The sequence below is a fragment of the Urocitellus parryii genome, chromosome 11 (assembly GCF_045843805.1).
Source record: "Urocitellus parryii isolate mUroPar1 chromosome 11, mUroPar1.hap1, whole genome shotgun sequence".
NCBI classification, from domain to species: domain Eukaryota; kingdom Metazoa; phylum Chordata; class Mammalia; order Rodentia; family Sciuridae; genus Urocitellus; species Urocitellus parryii.
Window position 1 is genome coordinate 37081312 of NC_135541.1, and position 27929 is coordinate 37109240.

The window sequence follows — 27929 nt, forward strand, 5'->3', positions numbered from 1 at the left end:
GTTTTTGAGCACAGGAGCACCCTACCACTAATATACATCCCCAGTCCCGTTTATTTTGAGATATGGTCTCATTAAGTTGCCTAGGCTGGCTTCTGGGCAACTTGTGGTCCTCTGCCTCAGCCTTCTGAGTCACTGGGACTATAGGCATGTACCACCATGTCCGGCTTAAGATACATATTATTAATATAAAGATGCAGACTGAGGGCCGGGTTGTGGCTCAGTGTAGAACACTTGCCTAGCATGTGCGAGGCCCTGAGTTCAATCCTCAGTACCACATAAAAATAAATAAATAAAATAAAAGTATTGTGTCCAACTACAACTAAAAAATAAATATTAAAAAAAAAGATGCAGACTGAAAGCAAAAATGATCAAGTTTGGGCTGGGGATATGGCTCAAGCGGTGGCCCTCTCGCCTGGCATGTGCGTGGCCCGGGTTCGATCCTCAGCACCACATTCAAACAAAGATGTTGTGTCCGCCGAAAACTAAAAAATAAGTATTAAAAAAAAATAATAATAAAAAAATAAAGTGGAGTTGCTCAGGCCTAAAAAAAAAAAATGATCAAGTTTAATATTTGACATGGTAAATTCCTCTACTTAATTATCAAAATTGGTTTGGTCCTATACTTTGTACCTAGCTTATTAGAAACAATTTTCTTAAACTAAATGAAAATTTTGAGATTAGATAGCAATTCAATTAAATTATAGATTAATTTTGGGAGAAGAGACATGTTAATGATAATCAGTGCCCTGAATCTAGCATATCTCTTCATTTATTAAAAAACTTTTTAAAAAAATCATTCTCCAAATATATGTCTTTTTTGTTAGATATACTCTTAGACACCTTATAGTTTTTCCTTCTATTGAAGTGGGATTTTTTTTTTCTTTTTTGGTATCGGGGATTGAACTCGGGGAACATAACTATTGAGTCACATCCCAGCTCTTTTTTGTATTTTCATTTTGAGACAGGGTCTCACCGAATTGCTTAGTACCTCGCTAAGTTGCTGAGATTGGCTCTTGATCCTCCTGCCTCAGCCACCCGAGCCACTGAGATTATAGGCATGTACCACTGTGCCCAGCTACATAAGTGGGATCTTTTTAAAAATAACATTTATTCTTGATTATACAATTGGTATTTTTTTTTTTTTTTGCAGTGTTATGGATGGAACCCAGGCCTTATACATGGTAGGTAACACTTTCCCACTGAGCTATGTCCTCAGCTCCATAAGAAATATTTCTTAACATTTCACCATGAAATGTGTCATGTACACTGTGGTTTTTGTTAGATATTATTAAGTAAACAGAAATTTCCTTCTCCTTGTTTGTTGTTGGTTTTTTTTCTATTAAATATGAATAAGAATTGAGCTTTACCAAATACTCCTCTATATCTACGAAAATAATCATAATGGATTTTTTCTACAGATCGTTAACGTGATCAATTAAGAAAATTTCTATTGTTATAGAATCCCCATTATAGTATCCCCAGTTCCTGGCACGAATTCTATCTACATGTCTATGGTGCATTATTATTTTTACAGTTAAATTCAGTTTCCTAGTATTATACTTCGAATTTTTGCAAATATATTGTTAAGATTATATTGGCCTATAATTTTTCCTTTAGTTCATATGTCTTTGGAATAAAGATTGAATTCCAAAGAAATCAGAGAACTTTGCTTTCTTTTTCTAATTGTTGGAACAATTTATATAAGGTAGGGGTTATCTGATCTTGTATACCTGGTGAAGTGTTCATAGCGTAATTTTTGACAATTCAAATTCAATAGATCTCTTCAGGTTTTGTATACCTTGAGTCAATTTTAGTCAGTTGTATTAATTATTGATAATTTGTATTTCATAAGAGATCTAGTTCTTCTTAGTTTTTATTTTATTATAATAGAAAGTAAAGCCCACTTTCTATCTTAGTTTTAAAATCTAGTAGTAATAGTAATAAAAGCTGGGTCACACTGGTCAAGAAAAAGAGATTCTAAGCCAGGTGCAGTGGTACATGGCTGTAATCCCAGTGACTCAGGAGACTGAGGCAGGAGGATCTCCAGTTCAAAACCAGACTCAGCAATTTAGCAAGGCCCTAAGCAACTTAGTGAGACCCTGATTCTAAATAAAAAATAAAAATGGATGGGGATGTGACTCAGTGGTTGAGTGCCCCTGGGTAGAATCTCTCATACAAAAAAAATATATATATATGTATATATAGATATGAATATATGTATACACATACACAGACACACACACACACACACACACACACACACACACACAGACCAGACTGGGGTAGGAAATATGGATTGTAGGACAGGCTGCACTTTAGGTAGTTTCTTATAACTTTTTGAGTGGCTGTATTCAAAATAATAATGACTATTAGAACAAAATAAACTTGTGGAAGACTTTTATCCTTTTAAGAATTTTAACTAAGGGTACAAAAATATGCTTATCAATTCTACAGACAATAACAAAGATGGGGTATCAGCTAATATAGCAGATGATGCAACTGACTCTCAAAGAGAAGTGATCAGGGTTTGGGGGGGTGTATCTTAGTAGTAGAGCATATGTAAGTAATGTGTGAGTCCCTGGGTTAAATCCCTAGAGCACGTCTGTGCATGCATACACATACATTCACACACACACACACACACACACACACACACACACAGAATAAAGACACAAGAGCAAGCTAGAAAGGTGTGTGGCAATGAATTATAAGTTAAAGATAATCAAAAAGGCTTATACTTAAGTCTTAAAAAATTAGTCCTACAAGATCAGGGGTTAGCAAACTACTGCTTTCAAGTCAAATCTAGCTTGCCACCTATTTTTTTTTTTTATGATCATGAATAGTTTTATTAGAACATGGTTGTTCTCATACTTTTACATATTATCTATGATTACTTTTGTGCTATAGTACAGCTGAATACCTGTGACAGACTATAAGACCAATAAAGACAAAATAATGTTTGGCCCTTTACAAAAAAGTTTGCTGATCCTTGATTAAGATGTATAAAACTTATTGGCTTCATTGATCATTAAGTCAATGACGATAACAGTGTACTATATCTATCTCCAAAGGTAAAGAAATGCTATCTTCAATTATTGAATAGGGCTTGAGGATGCAGCTCAGTGGTAGAGCCTTTGCCTAGCACATGAGCCCTTGGTTTGATCCTCAGCATCATCAAAAAAAAAAAAAAAAAAAAAAAAAAGGTAAGGAAATACTATATTCTGTCAAAATTTCTGAATACAAGCTAAGGCCCTTTTAAACCAAGGGCCAGGCACCATGCTAGTAATGAAAAGATGCATACAACCTAAGTTACTGAGACTTGTCTGTTTTCAAGCTGAGTCAAGGAAGATGGACAAATATGCAATTAATAATACAATGCCATGTTCTAATATAGTGTGACCCACACAGAATAGTTATTCTATATGTGAGAAGAGTTTGGTTTTTTTGGTACTGGAGACTAAACACAGGACATTTTACCACTGAGTTCCTCAGCCCTTTCTTTTTTGAGATAGTCATGCTAAATTGTGGAAGCTGACCTTGATCCTGTCATCCTCCTGCCTCAGCCTCCTGACTCTCTGGGATTACCCTTGTGATGGACTTGTTTCCTTAAAAAAAAAAAAAAAAAAAAAAAAAACAACTTAATTCAACTTTTACTATCTGAATTCATTTGAATGTGTTCAAACAAGTGAACATAGTAAAGCGTGTATTCTTCATTTCTTATGTAGACCGAAATGTACAAGGAATTATATTTATGAATTAGAAAACAGTTACATTTTAGGAAAATGCATCTGGAATTCACATGTACATTAAGTAGATAAATGGGATAGGGTGTATTCTTCAAATGTTCAGTTCTTTGCTTACTGCACATTCTTAATTATCTAAGTTGTCTGAAGGAAGCAAACAATATCCTTTGATTCCCTGTTTTGGAAAAATTGCTTAAATAACAAGAAAGAAAGGGAGGGGGCTGAGTTCCCTTTAAGTTTCTTTTGTTACAATTCAGGAGAAAGGCAAACCAATTCCAAAAAACCCTCAAGGAACAACAGTATGCTGTTCTCCCAATTCCAAGGTGCAGGTTTAAGATCTCCATACTGAGATGCCTTGCTCTAAATAAAAATGTATTTCTTCAGGGCCTCAGTTCACCGAATGTGGGAGGTGCACTCCAGGATGCCATCCTTCCCATTTTTATAATCGCTAACTTTGGACTTCCCTGCTTTACCCTAAACCTTGGCAACTGGTTTCACCTGGAGTTTCACACGCCCTTTCAGTGCATCCAGTCTCCCCGAGGCCAGGACCTGTTGCTAGAAAGGCGGGAATCGGCCCTGGACACAAAGCTCACATCCATCCCAAGCCTTTGACTCAGTCCCTTCCCAGGTGACATAAAATACATTAATTGAGCCCGCCTTGATAGTAAATACAATTTATAACTACATGGGTTATGTTGCAGCTACATCTTAAGTTTAGGCAGATTCATTAACTTCGATTTGCAATCAGTTTTCCCTTTGGGAGCCAAAGCACTACTTCAAACCTCAAAAAGGTCCGCCCCGGGCCAAGCGGGGAGCACCGGCCGGCGTCAGACGCCTTCATGAGGCTACCCCTCAGCGCCGCCCGCCACACCCCCGCACCTTCCACGCCACGACTCCGCACCAGCCCCCCGAGCCCGCTCCCTTCGCGCCAGCATCCCACCTCCCCCGGTGCCGGCCTACTCCACCCCGCTGACTCGCTCGCCTGGGCCTCAAGGTAGCTCCGGGCGTACCGATGGTCCCGCTTGGGATTTCCCCCGCGCCCAGCTCGGGGCGCCCCGGCGGAGTCCCGGCCACGCGCACAGCACTACTCAAAGAGCCCCACCCGTCAGCTTCCCTGCAAACTCGCCGGCCCAGCTTCGTAATCCCGCCCGAGCGCCTTTTCCCAGGCCTAACCTCCCCTAGCTCAGCTCGGCTCAGCCCAGCTGGCCCGCAGGACCGCAGGACCCAGGAGACCCGCCCTCACGCGGGCACGCACGCGCAGTGCCCAGCCCTGCCGGCTCCCAGCCCCAAGCCCTCAGGTCGCTAGCCCGGCTTCCAGGCCCAGCCCCGCCTCCAGGCCGGCCCCGCCCTAGGCCCGGCCCCGCCCCTTATGCCGGCCCCGCGCACGCGCGCCTCCATGGCCCAGCCCTCCCCCCGCCCCGCCGGTCCCGCGGTCCCACGGCGCCAGGTCGCCCCCAGCCCCCTCCCTCCTGCCACCCTCTCTGTTTCCCACCCTCGTCAGCGTTGTGCCCAGTGTGTCGAGCCGCCTTCCTCGTCAGCCGCGCCACGGAAGGAAGGAGCCGCCGCCGAGGTGCTGCCGCTCGCTGCCCCAGGCAGGGGCACAGGTAGGTGGCGGCCGCGGGCTTGGCCGCTGGCCGAACCCCGGGCTGCGTGTGGGGGCGGGGGCAGGGTGTGAGGGAGGGGCGGGTGGGGGAGGGGAGGGCGAGGGAGGGTGGGAGGATGAGGATGTAGGGGTGTGGGAGGTGGGTTTGAGGGTGGGGGCGGGGAGCCGAGGAGAGCTGTGGGGGCGTGTGAGACTCGGGGTCGGGGTGCGAGGGGAAGCAGCACTGGCTTGGGAGGAGTAGGAGAGAGCCATGCGTGGGAATTAAGGGGGGGCGAAGGGGAAGGTGGTTTGGGGGGGTGCACGGAAGAAGGGAGCTAGGAGTGGAATGGGGGAAGGGGTGGGGTCTTGGAAGCAGGGAAGAAAGAAGTTGGGGCTGCGGATTGTGAAGTTGGGGATGGTGAAGCGTGAAGGAATGGGATTTTGAGGGTTGAGGACACAAGACTGGAGAGGAATGGAGAGGTTGGGGTCCGAGAAGAGGAAAGCCCGAGGGAGAGGAAGGGAAGGATGGATGCTGAAAGACCCAAGGGATGTGGGTGGAATGGCGTAGAGACAGGAAGGGAAGCAGGTGGAGGTGGGATTGGGTTTTGGGACTAGGAGCTACGTTTTTGGAAGGGGTGCGGAAGGATTGAAAGGGTGTGAGCTCTGAAGAGGGGCAAATGAGCTGTGAGTGTGTGAAGGGGAAGGTTTAGGATTTGGGGTGAGAAGCTGTAGAGTTGGTAAGATTATCAAAATGTGGAAGAGATTAGTTTGCCCTTGAGGGAAAGTAGAGAGCTGGGTACGTAGTGAGCCTCCAGAGTTTGTGGGAAGAAGGGGTATGGGTGAGAAGGCAGGTAGGGAAGTGCAAGCTACAGGAAAAAAGAAGTAGTGGGGAGAACTGAAAATTGAATAATGGCGGTGACACAGAACAATGAGAGGGGGATTGTTTGTTGGTTATAGGTAGTTTAGAACTGCTTTCTTTTCGAGTTTTTAATGTTAGAAACTTTCTTAAAAATTTTAATAAGTTAAATGTGTCTGCAGTCTTGAAATGAAGGTCATGGGTTGACAGATGTTTTCCTGGTGTGGGATGTGGCTAATTCCTACCCTGGCAGAAAGAAGGGAGTCCTCATTGTAACTCTATTCTGGCTCTGTTCCCACCAATTCTCTCCTCAGAAGTCCCCTGTTTTTTGGTTTTTGTTTTTAATCTCCTTTCTTTTCCCTACCACTCAGCCTGAGCCAGTGAGTACCAGAGGGATCAAACAGGTGGGTGAGATTAATTTTTAACGTTTTTTTAATCCTTAAGGTTGATGTCATGTTTTTATTCTTGAGAGAGAGCATCATGCAATGGAAAGAGCTTGAACTTTGGAGTAGTACAGCCTTGACATTGAATTTGGGCTCTGCCAATTACTAGCTCTGTTCCTTGAATAAGTTACCACCCCTTAGGATAAGTAATTACATGAGGTCATTTTATTTAGTACTTGTTATAGTGCTTGACAACTGGTAAGCACTTAATAGATGGTAGCCTTTGCATCCAGTATTGACTAATATCAGTCATTATTATAACCTGTTATTCTTTTTTTTTTTTTTTTTTTTTTTGTACCAGGGATTGAAGCCAGGGGCACTTAACCACTGAGCCACATTCCCAGCCCTTTTATTTTTTGAGACAGGGTCTCACTAAGTTCTGAGGGCTTCACTAAGTTGCTGAGTCTGGCCTTGAACTTGAGATCCTCCCGTCTCAGCCTCCTGAGTTGCTGGGATTATAGGTATACACCAGCACACCCAGTTTAACATGTTATTCTTAAGGGGTTGTTAATTATTTTACCTACTAAAGTTAGGTGCTTTCTTACTTTTCTTCTTCAAATTAGATAACTGCAGGCTCATCTCGAAATTTTAACCCTATTATCCTCTTCATCTTCCTCCCTCAGTTCACCCGACTGGGATAATTATGCTTTTTGCTTGGTAAACTGGTTTCAGGGTCTGAAAAACTGTCATGTTTAGTTATTTATTTATTTTTTCCTATTCAAAGAAGCTACAGAGAGCTGAATTTTGATGTACTAAGGTCATATTTCATTTATTGGAAGAAATGATACGACAACTTTGGCTCACTTTTGATGACCAGACCCTAGATTATGCACTACTGTATTGTTTTGTAAGATATTGTGTGTGACAAAGTTGCTTCTCTGGAGAGGACTGGGAGACCTATTAGAATGCCTGTCACTCTGGCCAGACATGGTGGTATATATAATCAGGAAGCTAAGGTAGGAAGATCACAAGTCAAGTTCAAGGGCAGCCTCAGCAACTTGGGAGAACCTGTCTCAAAATAAAAAGGGCTAGAGATATAGCTCAGTGGTAAAGCACCCCTGGGTTCAATCCCTAGTCCCCCCCCCCCAAAAAAAAAAAAAAGCAAGTACACCTGTCACGCTGTTGACCTAATATAGCTGCAACTGATCTACATTGGACATTGTTATTCTTGCAGATATCCACTATTTTAATTTTCCAGTTTCAGAGTTTTGCCATCCTATAGAATAGGCCCTGTCTCCTGAGAGGTCAGTTTGTAATAGATCACCATGTACAATAGCCAGGGGCAAGCAAAGTTGAATACAGGAGCTTTGTGTAGAATCATCTTGCTTTTGTTGTTCTTAACCTCAGAAGATTCAAACATTAATTTAATTCTTAGATCATTTTATAGTACAATACAAACTCCAAGGAAGCACCTTATTGGGAGGATACAGGATATACAAATTTTAGTAGAAGAAATCAAAGGTCACTAGAATTTCCTGAACCAACTTCAGTTCCTTATATATCAGTTGAAGAAAGAAAGGCTTTGAACAACTGGACAAATGATATGGTTCTACTCTTCAAGAAATACTGAAATTTTTCATTATTTAGAAAGAGAAATAGCATTTGATGAGTAATTTAAAGATAAAATATAGTTATAACTGTGCCTTTATGCAAAATGATCCCTGGAAGCTCAAGCTGACAGGATTTGGGGCAAGGGTTAGCAGCATTCTTACTGTGGTCCCAAGCTGTTTGTGCCCTCTGCTGGATGAAGTCACACTTTTCTAGTTTTCATCAGAAATTGTCATCCATACAATTATTCTTGAATTTGTTTATTTTACTCCAAAGTTTGTGGAAGGTTACTATTGGGACTGAGGATTATGAGCAGTGAATATGGACAGACCCTATTTCGTTGCTCAGGGCTCATGATGTGCTGATTTATTCTAATGTTATCTTCCATAGAATTTGCCTTTCTACCATTAAAATTAAGTCATTTCTTTTTAGGGCCCTTGGTGTCTACTTCCTGATTGGCAGGTAGAGTAGGCTGTAAATACCATATGAATAAAGACTGAAGGAGATCTGCCTTTTCTCCTCATTAGGATTAATGTCTGTGAGGTTGAAGGGGCCAGATATTAACCTCTGCTGGATGAAGAGTTTAGAATAAGTGAGGCATCTCCTTAGCAGCAGACATTGAGTGCTGACAAGAGAAGAGTGGGTTATGAGAGCTGGCACTATGACAGAATTTTCCCCTAGTTTTTAGTTCTTTCTTTCTTTGTTTTTTCCTCCTGGTAGTACCAGTAGCAATATACTCCCTTCATCTGGTCTGCTTCAGCCACCTGCAGAAGGGTCTGGCAAGTGGGGGAGGAGCATGCAGCTGTTACTTGGAGGAGGAGCTGGCTCCTAGCAACAGTATCAGCAGGCCCTGTAACTCAGAGCACTAAATCTGTCCCTTTGAGGTCTCTCCCTTCCTCCTGTTTAGTTCAGCAAATATCTTTTGAGGGCTTACTCAGTACTAGGCAGTTTGTTTGTCTTAGGAAAGAGAGATGAATCAAATTTTAAGTCCCTTGCCTTTAAATTGCTCTCAGCTCTTGGTACAGTAACAAGTAAACAGACTTAGATGTAGTACATAGTACTAACTGCTAATGTAGAAGGAGACACTGGGTGCTCTGGGAAAACCAGACAGACATGTCCTGGTGCAGGGGTTGGCACAGGATTCCCAGGAGGGGGATGATGTTGGAGCTCGGTGTTAATGAAAAGTAGGAATTAACTAGCTCAGGGAGGCAGAGAAGGATGCTCCAGCTGAAGGGAGTAGAATAGTTCAAGACCAGTGGAACAGAAGAGCACGACCAATTTACCAAGTAGTATAGCATGGCCATGGAGCAAGGGATAAGGGGATGAGCAGGAGAGGGTGAGGCTCTAAGGCTAGACTGGGTCCTCTTTTCTGATGTGCTACATACACATAATTATCCTTGGGAGAATCATGTATAGTACTGATTTTCACAAACAGGATCATTGTTTGATCTCCAGAGACTCAGCATTTTTTATCACTGACTTAATTGTTTGCTGACACTTGTAAGTGGCTTCAGGGCTGCTTGTGGCCCTGCTTTAATGCAAAAGCTGAATTGTTCACTCAAAGGTCAGTCAATCTTAGGGATAATATCAGGCCTATTTTTATTAAATTTTACTTCTTTTCTCTTTGAATTGTAGAAATGATTATCAAACACTTTCATTTTATTTCAGATAGCAATTTTTCATGTGTTTAGAAATCTCAGTTACTCAAGAAAACAAGTATTTATTCCAGTTAGTTGTTGGGCATATAATGTAACCCACATGATTGCAGAAAAACCCAACTGTGTTTTTATTTTTTTACTTACTTCAAAAGTGCCCTAACAAAACCTTAATATTCATGATGCTTTCAAGAGATTTTATTTAGATCTAGTGGTGAAGGCCTTTTTATAGATCCAGAAAATTTTGTTGCTTGTGGTTTATGTAAGGTTTAACAAGTAAGAATGCTTTAATTCCACAACTGTCTGCTGAAGGACTATAACATGCCAAAGTGCTGCTTAGGGAGCTTGGTTGAATTAAACATGGTTCGTCCTCTCAAGGGGCCCAAAGCAGTAGGGGGCAGGCCCAGAAACAAATCAGGAGGAGCCAAGTGCAATAGTGTGTGCAGAATGCAAGACTAGCAAGGGAGTTATTTATTTACAGTCTTTTTTTGTGCCCCCCCCAATATATTTTTTTAAACTCTATAATTTTAATGACTTCATAACATGTCATGGTGTGGAATGGATAGTTTACTTAATAAAAACCCCAATTATTAGACATTTATGTTGTTTCCAATTGTTTTTCCAATATAAACTACTACCATGAATTTACTTGTAAAAGAATTGTTGCTGACATCTGGAAGAACTTTCATAAAATGGGCTCTAAAAGATACGTTACCCCAGGGAAAGGGTAGAAAAGGGTCTTCCAGGAAGAGACATTAGTTGCATCTCAGGTGCCAGAGTTCCCAAGCAGCTGGTGAACTTCGCTTTCTTCACACCAGCCACAGGGCCTGCTGGGTAGGCTTATAAAGCTCTGGGCACAGCTAGATGAAGTTACATGTTACAGATGGCATTTTAATTGGATTTGTTTCCTTGTGTCTCACTTTTACAGTTGTAACCAAGGCAATGTCTTACTACCTCAACTCAGAAAATCACCTGGACCCAGGACCCATCTACGTACGAGAAAATGGGCAACTGCACATGGTGAATCTGGCTCTGGATGGTGTCAGGAGTGGTTTGCAAAAGCCAAGGCCATTCAGACTGTTTCCCAAAGGCTTTTCTGTGGAGCTTTGCATGAACAGGGAAGATGATACTGCACAGAAAGAGAAGACTGATCATTTCATCTTCACATATACCCGAGAGGGGAATCTTCGGTATTCCGCCAAATCCCTTTTCAGCCTCGTCCTGGGCTTCATCTCTGACAATGTTGATCACATTGATTCCCTTATTGGCTTTCCTGAGCAGATTGCTGAAAAGCTGTTCTCTGCTGCTGAAGCCAGGCAGAAATTCACAGAGCCAGGTGCAGGGCTCAGGGCTTTACAGAAATTCACTGAGGCCTATGGAAGTCTGGTGCTGTGTTCCCTGTGCTTGCGAAACAGGTGAGTGTTCTCATTAGGATGTTGAGTATTTTACTGGATGTGTTCATTCTGTCAAGCCCAGGGGCTTAGTGGAGAGGACTCAGGAACTTCCAACATCTGTAGTACTTCAGTTTAAAACTTCCAAATATTGGGGCTGGGATTGTGGCTCAATGGAAGAGCGCTCGTCTAGCACGTGCAAGGCCCTGGGTTCGATCTTCCGCACCACATAAAAATAAATAAAATAAAGGTATTATGTCCAACTACTTCTATAAAAATAAATGTTTTCTTAAAAAAAACCTTCCAAATATAAACTGACAGGGCATTTTGAGGATAATAAAATACTCTTTCCCATTTCATCTCCCAGATGACATATAACTTTATTTTGAAAATAGTTTACAAGGATTGTTCAGCTTCTCTATTAGGTAGAAAATACTTTGCAGCCAACTTTTCTCATAAAATAGAGAAGATAAGGTATGATCTGCCAAATATCTCTTAGTATGTTCTTGGAGGTGTGAAGATTACTACCCAGAATTCTTGGCCCTGTTTCAGTTTGAAGACCATTAAATATTGATTGTTAGATGAAAAAACAACGTTAAAAGAATGAGTGATTTAAATTTTAAATATTCTAAAGTTGGGAAATTGTCCAATAAGGTCCCAATGCCAAGGCATGTCTTCTGACAAAGCAGATATTTCCTCTTGTGACTTCCTCTTCTGCTCATACTTTTATGTATTTATTCAAAAGTTTTATTCTACCTTAAATAAAAACACTTTCAGAAAATCTACTAATTTAAAACTCTTACATAAAAGAAAATAAAAACGGGGCTAGGGGTGTGCCTCAGTGGTAGAATGCTCGCCTTGTATGTGTGAGACCTTGGATTCCATCCTCAGCACTGCCTAAAAATAAATAAGTGAAATAAAGGTATTAAAGAAAAGAAAAGAAAAATGATCAAACAGTTCCAACAGGAACATAGAAAAGTATGAAGTGAAAACATGTCTTCCCTTCTGTCTCATCTGTTTCCTCTCACCAGAGACCAACTAATATTATCCATGTCTTTTATGTCATTCTAGAGAGATTCTGTGCATTCACATGCTTGTATAGCTCTCTGTGTTATGACACAAATAATTACATACTGCACACAGAGCCTTGCACCTGGCTGTGTGAATTTCTGCCTGGCTTCAGCAGCAGAGAACAGCTTTTCAGCAATCTGCTCAAAATCTTGCTGTTTTTTGTTTTTTTTGCAGGGGTATATGGGATTGAATTTAAGGGCTTGACCACTCAGCCACGTCACCAGCCCTATTTTGTGATTTATTTAGAGACCAGGTCTCACTGAGTTGCTTAGCGCCTCACGTTTTTGGAGGCTGGCTTTGAATTCACAATCCTTCTGCCTCAACCTCCTGAGCTGCTGGGATTACAGGTGTGTGTCATCGTGCCTGGCCTTGCTGTTTTGTTTGTTTGTTTGTTTTTTAAGAGAGAGAGAAAGAGAATTTTAATATTTTATTTTTTAGTTTTCGGTGGACACAACATCTTTGTTGGTATGTGGTGCTGAGGATCGAACCCGGGCCGCACGCATGCCAGGCGAGCGCGCTACCGCTTAAGCCACATCCCCAGCCCCTGGCCTTGCTGTTTTTGAAAATCATTGTTATTAATACTTGTAGACTTTTAAAATAGCTTCATAATTCACTACTGTCTGAACTTTCTCTCTCTTTTTTTTTTTTTTTTGCATCATACTTAGGGTTGTGCACCCAGGACCTTGCACATGCTAGGCAAGTCATTTATCACTGAGTTGTATCTCCAGCTCATGATTAGAAACCCTGAGGGGCTGCTTATAATTAGGATGCACAATCACTGAATGGTAAAATGAGGCTCAACAAAAGGTGTACAGAAGAGAAAAACATACCAGAAAATGGAAGAAAAACTCATGTACCTTAAAAATAAAAAAGAAATTATTTAACTGGCTCAGAATTACTGGTTTTACCCCAGGCTGAATATTGTACTTTAAAAAGAAAAGGCATATATACGTACGGAAAAGAATGGAATCTTGGACTCAAACTGAGCAAGCGCCTTTGAAACCTCTGCCTATGTGCCATGGTCTCAGTCTTGGCAGGACTTAGGGCTGCTGCCAGTGGGAAGGAGAAAAATTGCCTTGCCTAACCTAAGTGAAAAAGTCAAGCCATATTTCGTTGTAGCTTATATATTTAATATTCATTTTACTCCTTCATTTTTTTAAAATTCCAAGTTATTTGTATTCATTGTAGAAAAATAAGATGTGGAAAATAGAATTATGTATATCTTGTTTGAAATTATCTTATAAGAACTACATATTATTTGGGAGTTATTACATACTATAAAACTATAATTAATATTAAGAAAATTTGTGCCAGGCACAGTGGAGAATGCCTTTAATCCCAGCAGCTCAGGAGGCTGAGGCAGGTGGATCACCCAGTTCAAAGCCAGCCTCAGCAACAGTGAGACACCAAGCAACTCAGTGAGACCCTGTCTCTAAATAAAATATAAAGTAGGGCTGGAGATGTGGCTCAGTGGTTGAGTGCCCCTGAGTTCAATCCCCAGTACCAAAAAAAAAAAAAAAGAGAGAAAAGAAAATGTATAATCTCACCACAGTAATCATTTTTATGCATTTGGGAATGTATTCTCTACAATTTCCTCTTCTACCCTTATAGCTGAAGAACTTTCCATGCTTTTGAAAGTGCTGCTTATCCATTTGTTCATATGGTCAGATTGGTGAGTCTGTGATGAGAAATGCACTTTCATTCACATTTGATGAGCATGTAAATTAGTGTATCATTTCTGGAAAGCAGTTTGGCAGTTTGTGTCAAGAGACTGAAAAGCATCCATACCATTTGTTAACCCATAATTTCACTTATCAAGAGTCTGTTCTAGTTTCTGATGTAATAATCAAGAGGCGGGAACAAATATTTTTATATAATGGTGTTGCTTTTAGTAATATTTGTACTAGTGAGAATCAAAACTAAATATTCAACAATAGGGAATTTGTTAAGCAAAAATAAGTCATATGGTGAAGTATTATATAACTACTTAAGAGAATAATCGAGGATCATTTTATGATATAATAAAATATTCATAGTGATGAGTGATCAGAAGAATGGGCATATACTGAAGAATCCTTTTTTTTTTTTTGGTGGTGGTGGGAGTCAACCCCAGGGCAGTTGGGGTGATTTAATGGGTTTTTACTCTCCAGGTTTTTTTTTTGTTTGTTTGTTTGTTTGTTTGTTTTTAAATATTTGTAGCCAGGAATGATGGCACCTGCATGTAATTCCAGCTACTTGGGAGACTGAGACAGAAGGATCCCAAGTTGGGAGGCCAGGCGAGCACTTGCACTTGCTCAGTACATGGAAGCGTGTGAGGCCCTGAATCCCCAGAACAACCAAAATAGATAGATAGATAGATTGCACATTTAGAAAGACAAGAGAAAATCCCACCAAAATATAGTCTAGACGGTGGGATTGCAGTTTTTTTTTTCTCTATACTTTTCCATATTAATTTTTTCTCTCTCATGAGCATGTATTACATTTATAAAAGAAAATGTAGGAAATGTCTTTAAGGTAATATTTGGGGTGTTATTTTGACACAATAATTTTAAACTTTACTATCATTCAGATCTGAGTAAAACTTTTCAAATAAAAACTCTCTTCTTTTGCCTCTTCAAAGGAAAATAGAGGGTAGAAAGTTTGTGGTTGTGTTTGCAATCCAGGGCTGAAGTTACAGCTGCAGAGGTTTTACCAGCACAAAAGAGGTCAGGTCAAAGGGAATGAGCTTGAGAAAATAAGGTAAAAGGGTAGGTGCAGGCAGTTCTGTCTTGGGTGAGATCACAAAGCTGCCTGTCAGAAGGAGAGGCCAGTGTCTTTGCAACTGGGTTCCAACTCTACAAAAATTTTCTCTTTCCACTTGTGTTGAAACTTTAGTGATTTTAATTCCAATGGTGGCCACAGGGATACAAGTATGTTTTCCTTAAAATAGATCCCTGTGTTACTGAAGTAATAATAATAGCTACCTTTTAATGAGGGGTCTATAAGATGTCATATACTTTTAAAATACTGTTTCTGATTTTCTTAGTTCTGAAAAGAAAATTAAAAGCCCCATTCTGTAGTTGGAGAAGCTGATGCTCAGAAAGCTAAAGTAACTTTCTCAAAATTGCAGAAGTAATTAAGGTTCTAGAATCCATACTCAGGTCTTCTGGCATTGAATATGTTTGTGTTTTTTTCTGTTGCTTCTCCACTATACTGTTCTGACCCTTTAAAGGTCAAATTGGAAGACTAGTTGCAAACAAGAACTGGGAGCTTTGAGTATGTACTAGATAAGCATCTGGTATTTTCTATGGTCTAGCATATAGTTTCCTCAGCCTTGATTTTGTAATGTTTTTAATCACATTGCACAGTGTTATATCCTTCACAAATAACCCTTGTTTTGGAATTACTGAAAATCTTTTGGTTAATTGATCAAAGGATGTGTGTTTTCCTCTCTCTGATTGTGAGTAATCCCCTAAATCCCCATTAATATACTTCAACTCTGTGATTGGAAGGTGAAAAACAGCAGCTTTATTTACAGTGCAATTAAAACACATCTGAGTAAATAAGGCTCATTTGTGTACCCAGCTGAACTCAAGTCTTCATGCAGCTTAGGTTCCACAGTTTAAAGAGGTACCAGTGCCTCGAGTCATCTGTACCTAGCAGTCAGGCCATTGATTGGTTCCAGTACATCTGATTTTGGTTGGATGTAGAAAGAAGAGTGATCCAACTAGCCTCTTGCATTCTGATTATTCCATTCTGGTTTTGGCAGTTATACTGCCGATGGAAGAAAGATGTGAACTCTTAGGTATAACCCCACTGATCCTGGCATACCATCCTGCTGTGGAAATTTAGAGATCTCCAGGAAGAAAGTAGATGAGAATGGAGTGCTCTTGCCACCAGTCAGTTTCCCTGGTCCCTTAGGATCCTTTCCTCTCTGGTTCCTGTCACACCTAATCCCTTTCATTTTTTCTCACTGACCTCATCTGAAATAGACTAACAACTGGAAGGTGGGGTGAGGCCCAGCCTGGGCTGTGGAATGTCGTTTTGATCTCCTTTTCCTCTTCAGAGGCCTCCCTGATGCTTCCTGATAACTTTGGCAAGGTGCTCCAAATTGTAATTAAGTTGCTTGTGCTTATGATTTGTCTTAATAAGCATCTAGTGGAGTGGTTAGTAGGGTGACAGAGTTACAGTGGAATGGATAGGTGCTCAGGCTTAGATGTGAGGAGGAAAGGTAAAATGTGATCTGCCAAATATCTCATGGAATATTCTTTTTTTTTTTTTGAGAATATTTTTTAATATTTATTTTTCAGTTTTTGGTGGACACAACACCTTTATTTTATTTTATGTGGTGCTGAGGATCGAACCCAGCGCCTCGCATATGCCAGGCGAGCGTGTTACCGCTTGAGCCACATCTCCAGCCCGATTGGGATATTCTTTAGGGATGTGCAGATTATAACTCAAGAGTTCCTGGCTTTTTTGAAATCACTGGATTTTGAAGATCAGATTCAAAAAAAAAAAAACAACTTTGAAAGAGTGAATACTTAAAACTTTGAATATCCTAAAGTTTGTAAGCTTTTAGAGAAGGTACTAACACTAATGCCAAGATTTATCTTGTCTAATAAAACAGATGTTTCTTCTTGTGACTGGCCTTTGCTCATATACCTTTTTTTTAGGAGGTACCGGGGGTTGAATTCAGGGGCACTTGACCACTAAGTCACAAACCCAGCCCTATATTGTGTTTTATTTAGAGATAGGGTCTCTAAAATAAGCCTAGTGCCTTGCTGTTGCTGAGGCTGGCTTTCACAACTTGTGATCCTCTTGCCTTGGCCTCCCAAGTTGCTGGGATTATAGGCATGTACCACTGTGCCCAGCTCATGTACTTTTATTTACTTGAAATGTTTATTCCACTACTGTATGCAAAACCTTTTGAGGCATTTACTAATTTAAAAATTCAAACTGTGGGCTGGGGTTGTGGCTCAGCAGTAGAGTGCTGGCCTAGCCTGTATGAGGTGTTGGATTTGATCCTCAGCACCACATAAAAATAAATAAAATAAAGGTATTGTGTCCAACTACAACAATAAATAAATAAATAATTCAAACTATACCCAAGTGTCATCAGTGAAGAAGAGATGATGGGATGTTGACTAGCACAAAGCCACAAACTTCAATGTTCTAAAGGAAGGAAAAGAAAAGCTGTTGCTTACTCTCCACACTCCACAGGTATCTGGTGATTTCAGAAAAACTTGAAGAGATTAAGTCTTTCCGGGAGCTGACTCGCCTGGACCTTTCCTGTTGTAAGCTTGGAGATGAGCATGAACTTCTAGAACATCTCACTAACGAGGCCCTGTCCAGGTACAGACCTGCCACCGCTTGTGGAAGAAATGTTTTACATTTTTAACGATGTCCATTCCTGTAGTTATTTGCTAGTTGTTGATTTGGTTTTAATTTTTTTTTTTCCCTAAAACAAATCAAAACCTCCACTTGCTTGGTACAAGCAATATCATTTGGGCAATCCTTAGGAAAGTCAATCAGTTGGTTCTTTTTTCTAAATAACCTTTATTTCAACATGTACTTGAAGCTACCTGGGTTATAAATTTTTGCCTTTTGTTAGCTTATTCTAATGAGAGATGAGAAGTTACACCATTTCTCATAAACATTATCTGCTGTTTTTAAGTGTTACTGAGCTGTAAACTATAAAGAAAATCAGCTTTTTAAAAATTTTTATTTATTTTAATTAGGTATATATGACAGCAGAATGCATTTTGATTGATTGTACACAGTTACAACACAACCCTACATTTCTGTGGTTGTACACAATGCAGTGTCACACCATACATGCAGTCATATATGTACCTAGGGTAATGACGTCCATCTCATTCCACCATCTTTCTTTGCCCTGTGAACCTTCCCTTCTCTCCCTCCCCTTTATACAAAGTTCCTCCATTTTTCCCATGCCTCCCCCCCTCCCCATTATAGATCCGCATCCACTTATCGGCTTACTTCACTTAACATGATATTCTCCAACTCCATCCATTTACCTGCAAATGCCATAATTTTACTTTCTTTTAATGCTGCGTAATATTCCATTGTGTATATATATATATATACCACAGTTTCTTTATCCAATCATCTATTGAAGAACATTTAGGTTGCTTCCACAGTTATTGTGAATTGAGCTGCTGTGATGTGGCTGAATCACTATAGTATGCTGATTTTAAGTCCTTTGGGTATAGACCAAGGAGTGGGATAGCTGGGTCAAATGGTGGTTCCATTCCAAGTTTTCTAAGGAATCTCCATACTGCTTTCCAGATTGGAAGCACCAATTTGCAGTCCCACCAGCAATGTATGAGTGTGCCTTTTCCCCCACATCTTCACCGACATTTATTATTGTCTGTATTCTTGATAACTGCCATTCTGGCTGGTGTGAGATGAAATCTTAGAGTAGTGGTTTTTTTGGTTTTGTTTTATTTTAATTTTCAATTGTAGTTGGACACAATACCTTTATTTTATTTATTTATTTATTTATTTTTATGTGGTGCTGAGGATCAAACCCAGGGCCTTGCTCCTACTAGGTGAGCACTCTACCGCTGAGCCACAACCTCAGTCCTGAAATCTTAGTTTTGATTTGCATTTCTCTAATTACTAGATATATTAAACATTTTTTTCATATATTTGCTGACCATTTGTATTTCTTCTTCTGAGAAGTGTCTGTCAGCTCCTTAGCCCATTTATTGATTGGGTTGTTTGGTTTTTTATTTTTTTTGGTGTTAAGTTTTTTGAGTTCTTCATACATCCTGGAGAATCGTGCTTTATCTGATGTGGGGGGGGGGGGCAAAAATTTGCTCCCAAAATGCAAGCTCTCTGTTCACCTCATTAAATTGTTTCTTTTGCTGAGAAGAAGCTTTTTAATTTGAGTCCTCCCATTAATTAATTCTTGATTTTATTTCTTGTGCTTTAGGAGTCTTGTTAAGGAAGACAGGGCCTAACCCAACATGATGAAGACATGGGCCTACTTTTTCCTCTTTTAGGCTCAGGATCTCTGGACTAATTCCTAGGTCCTAAATCAACTTTTAAAGACAACCTTTTCAAGAACCATAATTTAAAGAAATAGTTCATACCATTCACAGATAACCTAGCTGATCTCAGATAACTCAGTTTGGCCAGAGGAGTGGAGGCCAGATGGGTTCCTGTATGGTTTCTTCATAGCTTTTTACATCTGCTATGTGGGGCTACCTTCTGATAGTGATACCTACATAGTGCCCTGTACAGAGGTCATTTTATATGAGGCAGCTAGCACCAAGGCTCATATATCTTAATGAAGGACAGTGTAGCATGTTACTACATCAGTTTCATATTAACTAGTTGAATTAGATTATGGCTATAGCCTAGTAAGCCCAATCTGAAAATCTGGATGCATAAAGCATAGAATTCTTACAGGAATTCTTTTGCAGGCTTTCTTTACCTGTTGAGAATGTTTTTGGTTTTTCACACAGTTGGTCTAAAAATGCAGTTTTTTATGTTAAAGGTATATTTGTCCCCTTAATGGAAGTCCTTTTTTACCTAATACCCGTATTCCTTTGGTGCCCTCTGCCATCTGAGAGTAGTACTACATGACACTTTGACCCTTGAGTTCCTCACTTGATAACTGCAGTAGCACCAAAAGAGCCTTAACTCTGTTCAGTGCATTGGGTGTGACACAGCAGAGGGTAAGGTGGTTTTATATTTTTAAATGAAATGTTTGAAAGCATGTTCTCAAACTTTAAATAAATTATTTATGGGCTTTGTTTTCCCAGTGTAACTCAGCTCCACCTGAAGGATAATTGTTTATCTGATGCTGGGGTGCGGAAAATGACAGCGCCGGTTCGAGTGATGAAAAGAGGCCTTGAGAACCTAACACTGCTAGACTTATCTTGTAAGTTTTACTGGCAATTGTAGGTTATTAATGTTGGAAGAATGGCTTTAGATATTATCTAGTTCTCTTTGTTTTAGAAGTGCTCTTCCTAGGTGCCATAACAAGTTAGTGGCAGAATAAGGCTAAAGCCAGAGGCCCTGATTCTAGGCCCAATGCCTTTTCCAGCATAGTGCCCCTTCTCAAGAGGGCAGGAAAAGCCCTTTCAGATTATCCATGCCACTTTGTGGATGGAAGGCACCAGGCAGCCTTCCATCACATTTATAGCGTGCATAAAGGACATTTGGCACTACTTTCTTTGAGTCTCTTTATCTTGATAAATGTTAGGTCTTTTTTGTCTTATAAGTCTACCTGATGAAAAGCTGCAAGACGCCACACTTGTGGTAGGTAACATACTCAGGATTATCTGGATATTGATTCCAATGATAGGAAATCATCAGGTCATTTACAGTTTGACTGAGTATCCACTGAATTTTTAACAGGCTGGTGTGGTGCCAGAAGAGTAGGAGCCTGGGGTGTGAGGTCAGAGGACTGGTCTTGCTCTGCTACTTTTACTAGCCGCTTACATACCCTTGGGTATATTATCTTAGCATTGGTTTGAACCTATGTAAAATGAGAATAATAAGTGCTCTACCCTATCTTCCAGAGAAGTACATTCATTCAACAGGTGTTTTCTTTTTTTGTGTGTGTGGTGCTGGTGATTGAACCCAGGACCTCGAGCATGCTAGGCAAGTGCTCTACCACTGAGCTACACCCCCAACAAGTATTTTTTGAGCATCTACGGTGTGCCAGGCACTGTGCTTGTGTCCGAGAGGACAATACTAAATGCAGTACTCTCTGATGTGATAAGGTAATAAGATTCTGGAAAAAAATACAATTTAGTAAGAGTAGTGATAATTTCTGTGTTTAAAATACCCTTGCAGATCTTTTTAAGATAAATAAGTGCTTTTACTTTTGAGGTGAAATGGCCATGAATGATGAACCATTTTAACACATGTTTATTTGTGCTGTTTTCATATGGTTCCTAATTAAACCCTTTGGGATAACTACTTGGTTCATTTATTTTTCTGTTTCTCCCCAACTCCTAGGAGCCACCTAGTGTGGCTATTTCGTGTTACAAATAGAAAAGATAAGACCATTATGTTTAACTTACTCTGAAGAGTTTACTCAATATTTTATAGTTTATTATTGCCTGGACATTTTTTCTGAGGTTGTAGTTTGCATTTTAGCAGCAGTTATATTATAACTGATGGTCACCTTGTTTTTGATATCTAGGTAACCCTGACATCACAGATGCAGGAATTGGATACCTCCTTTCTTTTAAAAAATTAAACTGCTTAGATATTTCTGGGACAGGGCTCAAGGTAAGTAAGACTTTCAGTTACTTCTCTTATTTTTCCCAAATCTTGATTAATATTTTGTTCCTGCTAATTGGTGTTTAGAAAAGGCTGGTATTTATGATGATCTTCGTTTGCTACTTAAAACAAGTAAGAATTGACCAAATGTATATCCTTCTAGAGATAGACTATGTAATCAGGTCACTGCTGGCTACAGTCGATAGCATACATATCAGCATGATCCAGCACTTTGCTCTTGTCACTCAGCAGCTCTCTTGGAGGTGTATTTACACAACTTTGTATAAAGCTTCTTAGTAACAGCTTATATTTCTGGTTGGTCTCTCTTTCTCTAGGACATCAACGCTGTCAAACAGAAGCTCCAGACCCACATAGGCCTTATTCACTCCAAAGTGCCTTTGAAGGAATTTGATCATAGTAACTGCAAGACAGAGGGCTGGGCTGATCAGGTACTCCACATTTTTCTCCCCTACAATTAATACAGCTATTCATTTTAATACCACATGTCTTATACAACAACACATTGAACAAACATTAATGCTTTTGATACTTCTTGGCTGAATTGTCGACCTCATGTCAAATTGGAAACAGTAGTGGGGTAACTGACCCATCTACTTAAGGAGTTAGTGTTGGATGCTAGACCTTCTATCTCAATACTCTGGTCATTAGATTGTGCCAAATCTTTACTGAATATAGGAAAAAATGCCACTTTACAAATGACTGAAAACAAATTCAAAAGTGAATTTTGGCTCGCTGTGCAAAAAAGCAGTCTGACATAACTTCAGGAAAGATTCACTTAGCAGTATGTTTATGTTGGAAAGAGAATAAACTCTGGTGTCACCTGGTATGGATTTAAATCCAATCTTCCCTTTCCTTTGGGCACATTTCTTACCTCCCAGAGCCTTAGTGAAGAAATGTCTTGGTCTTTGTTTCACTGAATCTTGCCAGTGAGAGAACTTAACTTTGACTTTTGTGTTTCCGATAGGTTTTCTCAACTTGGCAAAGTAGAGACTTAAGTAGGAAGTCAAATAATGAAATAGGGCAGCATGAGCAAAATGCCAGCTTGCCTATGGCTGGTGCCTTTTGCCTTCAAATGTTTTTGACAAATGTTTCCTGATAGAGGCTTAGAGGACCTATCAAACTCTTTTGTCCTGGTTCTCTCCTTAACTCCAAGACCTACTGCATGATGATGAATCTATCCAGCGGCCTTATGGTAGCATCACCTCCCTGTAGGTAGATAAGAAAGGAGACCAGTGAGTCAGCCTTTCAGAAACAAAGACTGAGTTTAATCTAAAACATGCATAATAAAATAATTGCCAGTTTAAAACTGGTTGAGTTCTGGATGCATCCAATGAATTTGGACTGGGTATGGGATGGTCACAAAGGCTTGATGAAGTTTCTTAGCAGGTGGTTTGGTGGAGTCAGAACCCTGGGTTTGGGATCTTGGCTCAACAACCCCAGAGCTGTATGACCTAGGACAATTTTGAGTCTTTTTTCTCTATCCGTAAAATGTAAAAACCAAACTTCTCTTACAAAGAGGGCTTGTAAGGATCAAGTAAAATACCTATCAGTCTGTCCTGAAAGTAAGTTCTTGGGGCAGGTGCAGCTTCCTGCCATCCAGCCTCAGCGAGGCCCTGGGGCTTGGTAGCAGTGTTTTTCCTTTTCTCTGTTCCCTTACAGAAAGCACTTGAGCTTGACCCTGTTCTCCTCCTACTGTCATTCTTAGCAGGTGCTAAAGAATGAGGCCATGTAACAGAAGTCTACTTTTTTTCTATCTCTGTCTCAAATTTTCTCCATTTCTTCAGTCATATTCTATTTCCCTCCTGTCTGAGGGAACCAGGCACACTACTTTATTTCGGTGTCAAGCCCTTTATTTCTTCATTTTTTTTTTTTTTTTTTTAGTCTATACCTGAAGGTCTCCAGTTTCCTCTGTGATATTTACTAATAATTATTTCCTCCTACTTTTCTGCCACCACATAGTCACTGTCACTCTTTGGTAGTTTGTTCCTTTTTTTGACATGTTCCCCATCTCCTCCCGGCCCCCACATGCAACTTTTTCCTCTGTCCAGTAATAGGGATTCAACCCAGGGGTGCTCTACAGCCAAGCTGCATCCCCAGCCCTTTTTATTTTTATATAGGTTCTTGCTAAATTGCCTTTGCTTTGAACTTGCAATCCTTCTGCCACAGCCTCCTGAGTTTTAGGGATTACAGGTGTGTGCCACTGTGCCTGGCTTCCCCAGCTTTCATTGCTTCCTGTGGAAACTGAGGATCAAACCCAGGGTCTCACACTTGCCAGGTGAGCACTCTTATCACCGAGCCACAACCCCAGCCCTGTTTCTTGTTCTTATTCCTCTTTCCTGTTCACTGCCAGCTCAGTTCCTAACCCCATGCAGTCAGTTCTGGCTTCCATTGAGTGTAGCAGATGACCTCCTTCTTTACCTTCCCTGACTTTTCTGCAGCGCGTGATGTAAACATGGATGCCTTAAGGTTTTTCTCTCTTGGGTAATTCCTCCTTCCTCTCTCTTACGTCTTTACTCATTCCCACAGTGATCTTATCTTTTACTCAGGATGGTAACTATCCCTATGAGAATGACTCTACCATCTCAGACACGAGGCCCATTCCCAAATGCTTTCCATAAATCTCTGCCTGGCACTTCAAATTAGTCTTACCTAGAACAAAATCATTTTCTTCTCCTCTCTCCCCAGTTAGCTCTTCGTATTGACATTTTTGTTAGTGAAAGGAAAATTTTCCTATTTCCCACTAAATCAGCAGGTTCAGTTAGTCCATTGTAGCCTTCAATCTGTTCCCATTTTCTTTCTTTTTGTGGGGGGAGGCGGGGGGTACTAGGGATTGAATTCGGGGACATTCAACCACTGAGCCACATCCCCAGTCCTATTTTGTATTTTTTTTAGAGACAGGGTCTCACTGAGTTGCTTAGCACCTTGCTTTTGCCGAGGCTGGCTTTGGAACTCGTGATCCTCCTACCTCAGCCTCCCGAGCCACTGGGATTACAGGTATGCACTACTGCACCCGCCTGTTCCCATTTTCTATAGCCAGAAAAAATATAGGAGGGTCCGCAGTGAGTATTTATGAAATACTTTCTTTTATAGGACGTTGTGCTAAACTCTGTGTGTTATTAATCCTTGTAACAGCTCTATAAAATATATACAATTATTAATCCCAATTAGAAATTGGGACTCAGAAATTAAATGCTTTGTAATTCCAGCATCTCAGGAAGCTGAGGCAGGATGATCGCAAGTTCAAAGCCAGCCTCAGCAACTTAGCAAGGCCCTAAGCAATTTAGCAAGACCCTGTCTCTAAATAAAATATAATGAAGGGGCTGGGGATGTTGCTCAGTGGTTAAGCACCCCTGGGCTTAATCCGTGGTACCAAAAATTTAAAAAAAAAAAAAAGGAGGAGGAAATGAAATCTCTTGCCAAGGCTTCTCTGGCTAGAAAGTGGTGTGAGTAACTCTAGAACCATTCTTAAACTCTGTTGTACTGTTTTTGTATTGTGAAAATGTTATTCTTTATGATCATTTGATTGCATGCCATAATGAGAACTATTAAATGCAAAGTTTTTGTTATTTTCCGTGTATTGAAACTATCATTTACTTTCATTTATTTGTATATAATTTATATTCATTCAAATTGCTTAAAGAATTTATAGTAGCTTATAGTAAAAAAAAATTGTAACAGCGAAAAAAAAAAGGAAACTGTAGGAATATGGAAACATAAGAAGGAGGTACATTTTAAGGCATGGGGGGGTCTAGAAATGTATGAAAAGTATTATGACTAAGGTTTTATATTTTAGTATTTAAGGATGTGCAGTTTATTTCTAGCTTGGACTAAGAATGGAAATAGTCAGATTTATAGACTTGCCTGACTCCTACAAATATATATATGTATTCAACATGTATTCTAATTCAACTTACATGAGAACAGAATATCTGGTTCTTATTGTGAATCATCTGAAATAAAATTTTTTACATGGGGTTTGTGTTGATGGAAAAGAAACAAATGGATTGGGAAGCATTTGAGATTAAAAATTTGAGATTTTGTTTGGATTTACATTTTTCCAAAAACCTTTTAGATTGTTCTGCAGTGGGAACGTGTGACGGTGGAGGCCAAGAAACCCAGAAAAGTCCCCGAACCTCAAGAGGCAACTCAGTACTTTTGTGAGAAATTCCCTTTTTTTTTTATTTTTTAATTTTTGCCCTTTGGGTTTTGTACCTTTCAAATCATCAACCTGTCCTCACAGTGGGAAAATTAATAAATAGTATTGGCTTATTTACTGTGTCATCAAGACTTGTATTCCATCATCATAACTTGCAGTGTAAATTCATACTTAAGTTTTGAATGCCAGCACTCACCAGCAAGATAGTTTTTTTAGAATTATTTATTTATATTGTGTTTCAAAGAATATTTGTGATGGCACAAAAACAAATTAAACAGGAATTAAGTATAGCCAAAAGGTGAAAGAGGGGCTGGGGATGTAGCTCATTGGCAGAGCACTCGCCTAGCATGTGTGAGGAGTCCCCTGGATTTGATCTCAGCATCACTGGAAAAATAAAAAAAGGTCTTGGGTGAGGGGAGAGTAGGGAGTGACTATTTAATAGTTACAGGGTAAGTTTCAGTTTTCAAAACAAAGAGTTCTGGAGATAGCAGTGATTGCATGTTGTGAATGTGCTTAATACCACAGAACTTCATACTTTAAAAATGATTAAAATGGTTAATTTTATGTGTATTTTTACCACAATTTTAAAGGAGAAATTAGGTGATGAAATCAAAGTGAAGAAAACATAGGTATCAGACTTCGAATCCAGACATATTAAGAAAATATGAAGTAATATTTACTGTTGGCTGGAGTTGTGCCACAGATTTGGCTCTTCAGATGCAGAGTCAAGTCCAGATTTTGAATAACAATTGTTAGTTTTTGAGCTTTTAATGTGTGATAAGTCCAGATTTTAAGTAGTTGTTACTACTTATAATTTTTGAGCTTTTAGTGTGTGCCAGGCATTGTGCTAAGCACTTTATCTACATTATTTCATTTATCTTTATATCACCCTTTGAAATAGGTTTTATATTCCTAGAAGGGAGAGAAAACTGAATCTTAGCCAACTTACTTGCTCAAACTCATTTATCCAGTCTGAGTCCATGTCTTCAACCTGTGCTGGACATACCACTGTTACTTCACAGGCACTCAACAAGATGTAGTTAACCAGACCTCTCCCTGTTTGGGCCTTTGTCATTTCCCTGGGGTCATTTCTGGATTCAAGCAGTCCTTAGCATTCCAGCTTAGTAGATTCATTACCCTGTCCTTTGTCACTCTTATAGATCGGAAGCGGGCTCTGATGGAAGCCTCAAAGAAGTGTCCCCTGGCAGACTCCCACATGAACTCTTCTGGAAAACTCCAGTTCTATAAAGAGAAAGCCCCAGACTGCCATGGGCCACTGTTAAAACGTGAAGCCACAGAGAGCCAAGAGTCAAAGAAGAGCAAGAAGAGAGCTTTTGAGGAGTCAGAGAAGGAACAGAATAATTCTTCACAGTCTTCAAAGCAAAAATATGTATGTCTTGCTGTGGAAGACTGGGACTTATTAAATTCCTACTGACTGGCAGATACAAGTTGACCTTGTCCTCTCAACTCTAATGGATGAGGAAAGGAGACTGATGATGACTTACTTTTTGTTTGAATTTACCTACGGCATTAGCGTAGCAAGCAGATATTTCTACTTTTGTGGTGGGGGAGGGGAATGCTATGGAAGTATGTAATAATTTCTAATGTATATTTTCAATACATAGTAATTTTTTCAAATAAACCGTTTTGCTGTCCTTAAATTCTGCTTGTGAATGATGGACTGGAGCCATAGGAAATCACACTGGATAGAAGACCACGTGAGCTAACAAGGCTGCTTATCCTGGTTTGTTACTCCTACAATTGGCTCAGCTAATAGGCTACATATGTGAATGTAGCTATCAGTTATTGAATGTCTCCTCTGTGCTATGTCCTGTCCTTGACACCAACCATGGAGGATAGGGACTAGCCCCAATTAGAGTTAAAAAAAAAAAAATCAGCTTCAAGTTAAATGACTTGTTTAAGTTCACCGAGTTTATAAGTGACAGAATTTATACTCCTTTCTAGCCAACTCCAAAGCCCATTCTGTTACATTGCCTTAAATGTAACCATTTATTAGAATCCCATCCATTAAGTATGTTAAGTAAAACACCAGGAATCTTTACACTTGATCTCAAGCAAATAACTGAGTCCAGTGTCTTGCCTAAGAGGCAGAGGCTTCTTTTTTCCTTGAGACAAACTTTTGGAAAGGGATGGATAATAAATATTTTAGACTGTATAAGCCATAAAATTTCAATTGTAACTACTTAGCTCTGCACAAAA

At 39.9% G+C, this 27929-nt stretch overlaps 2 protein-coding genes across 10 annotated transcripts in view; one reads left to right on the forward strand and one right to left on the reverse strand.

Annotated features, from left to right (window-relative positions):
* Window positions 1–5315, reverse strand: part of Ift25 (intraflagellar transport 25) — a 26508-nt gene extending 21193 nt beyond the window's left edge. For 2 of the 7 annotated variants that reach the window (XM_077791079.1, XM_026382234.2), the window contains exon 1: window positions 4754–4910. The gene's annotated coding sequence lies outside the window, so the exon portion shown is untranslated. Of the gene's footprint in view, window positions 1–3536; window positions 3606–4753; window positions 4993–5235 lie in introns of those variants that run through there. The other 5 variants (XM_077791076.1, XM_077791074.1, XM_077791077.1 and 2 more) reach the window with 5 other exon arrangements.
* On the forward strand, window positions 5260–27354 carry Lrrc42 (leucine rich repeat containing 42). Of its 3 annotated transcripts, XM_077791073.1 has the most exons (10): window positions 5260–5347; window positions 6553–6585; window positions 10756–11242; window positions 17489–17620; window positions 20062–20180; window positions 21453–21541; window positions 21868–21981; window positions 25626–25710; window positions 26870–26962; window positions 26999–27354. In XM_077791073.1, exons 3-10 carry the CDS (start codon window positions 10770–10772, stop codon window positions 27142–27144), a joined length of 1251 nt encoding a protein of 416 aa, XP_077647199.1. In that variant the 5' UTR covers window positions 5260–5347; window positions 6553–6585; window positions 10756–10769; the 3' UTR covers window positions 27145–27354. The 3 variants fall into 3 exon arrangements, with proteins under 3 accessions (XP_077647199.1, XP_026238010.1, XP_026238016.1); XM_026382225.2 differs by having other exon boundaries at window positions 26870–27354; XM_026382231.2 differs by lacking the exon at window positions 6553–6585 and having other exon boundaries at window positions 5264–5347; window positions 26870–27354.
* The last annotated feature ends 575 nt before the right edge of the window (window positions 27355–27929 follow it).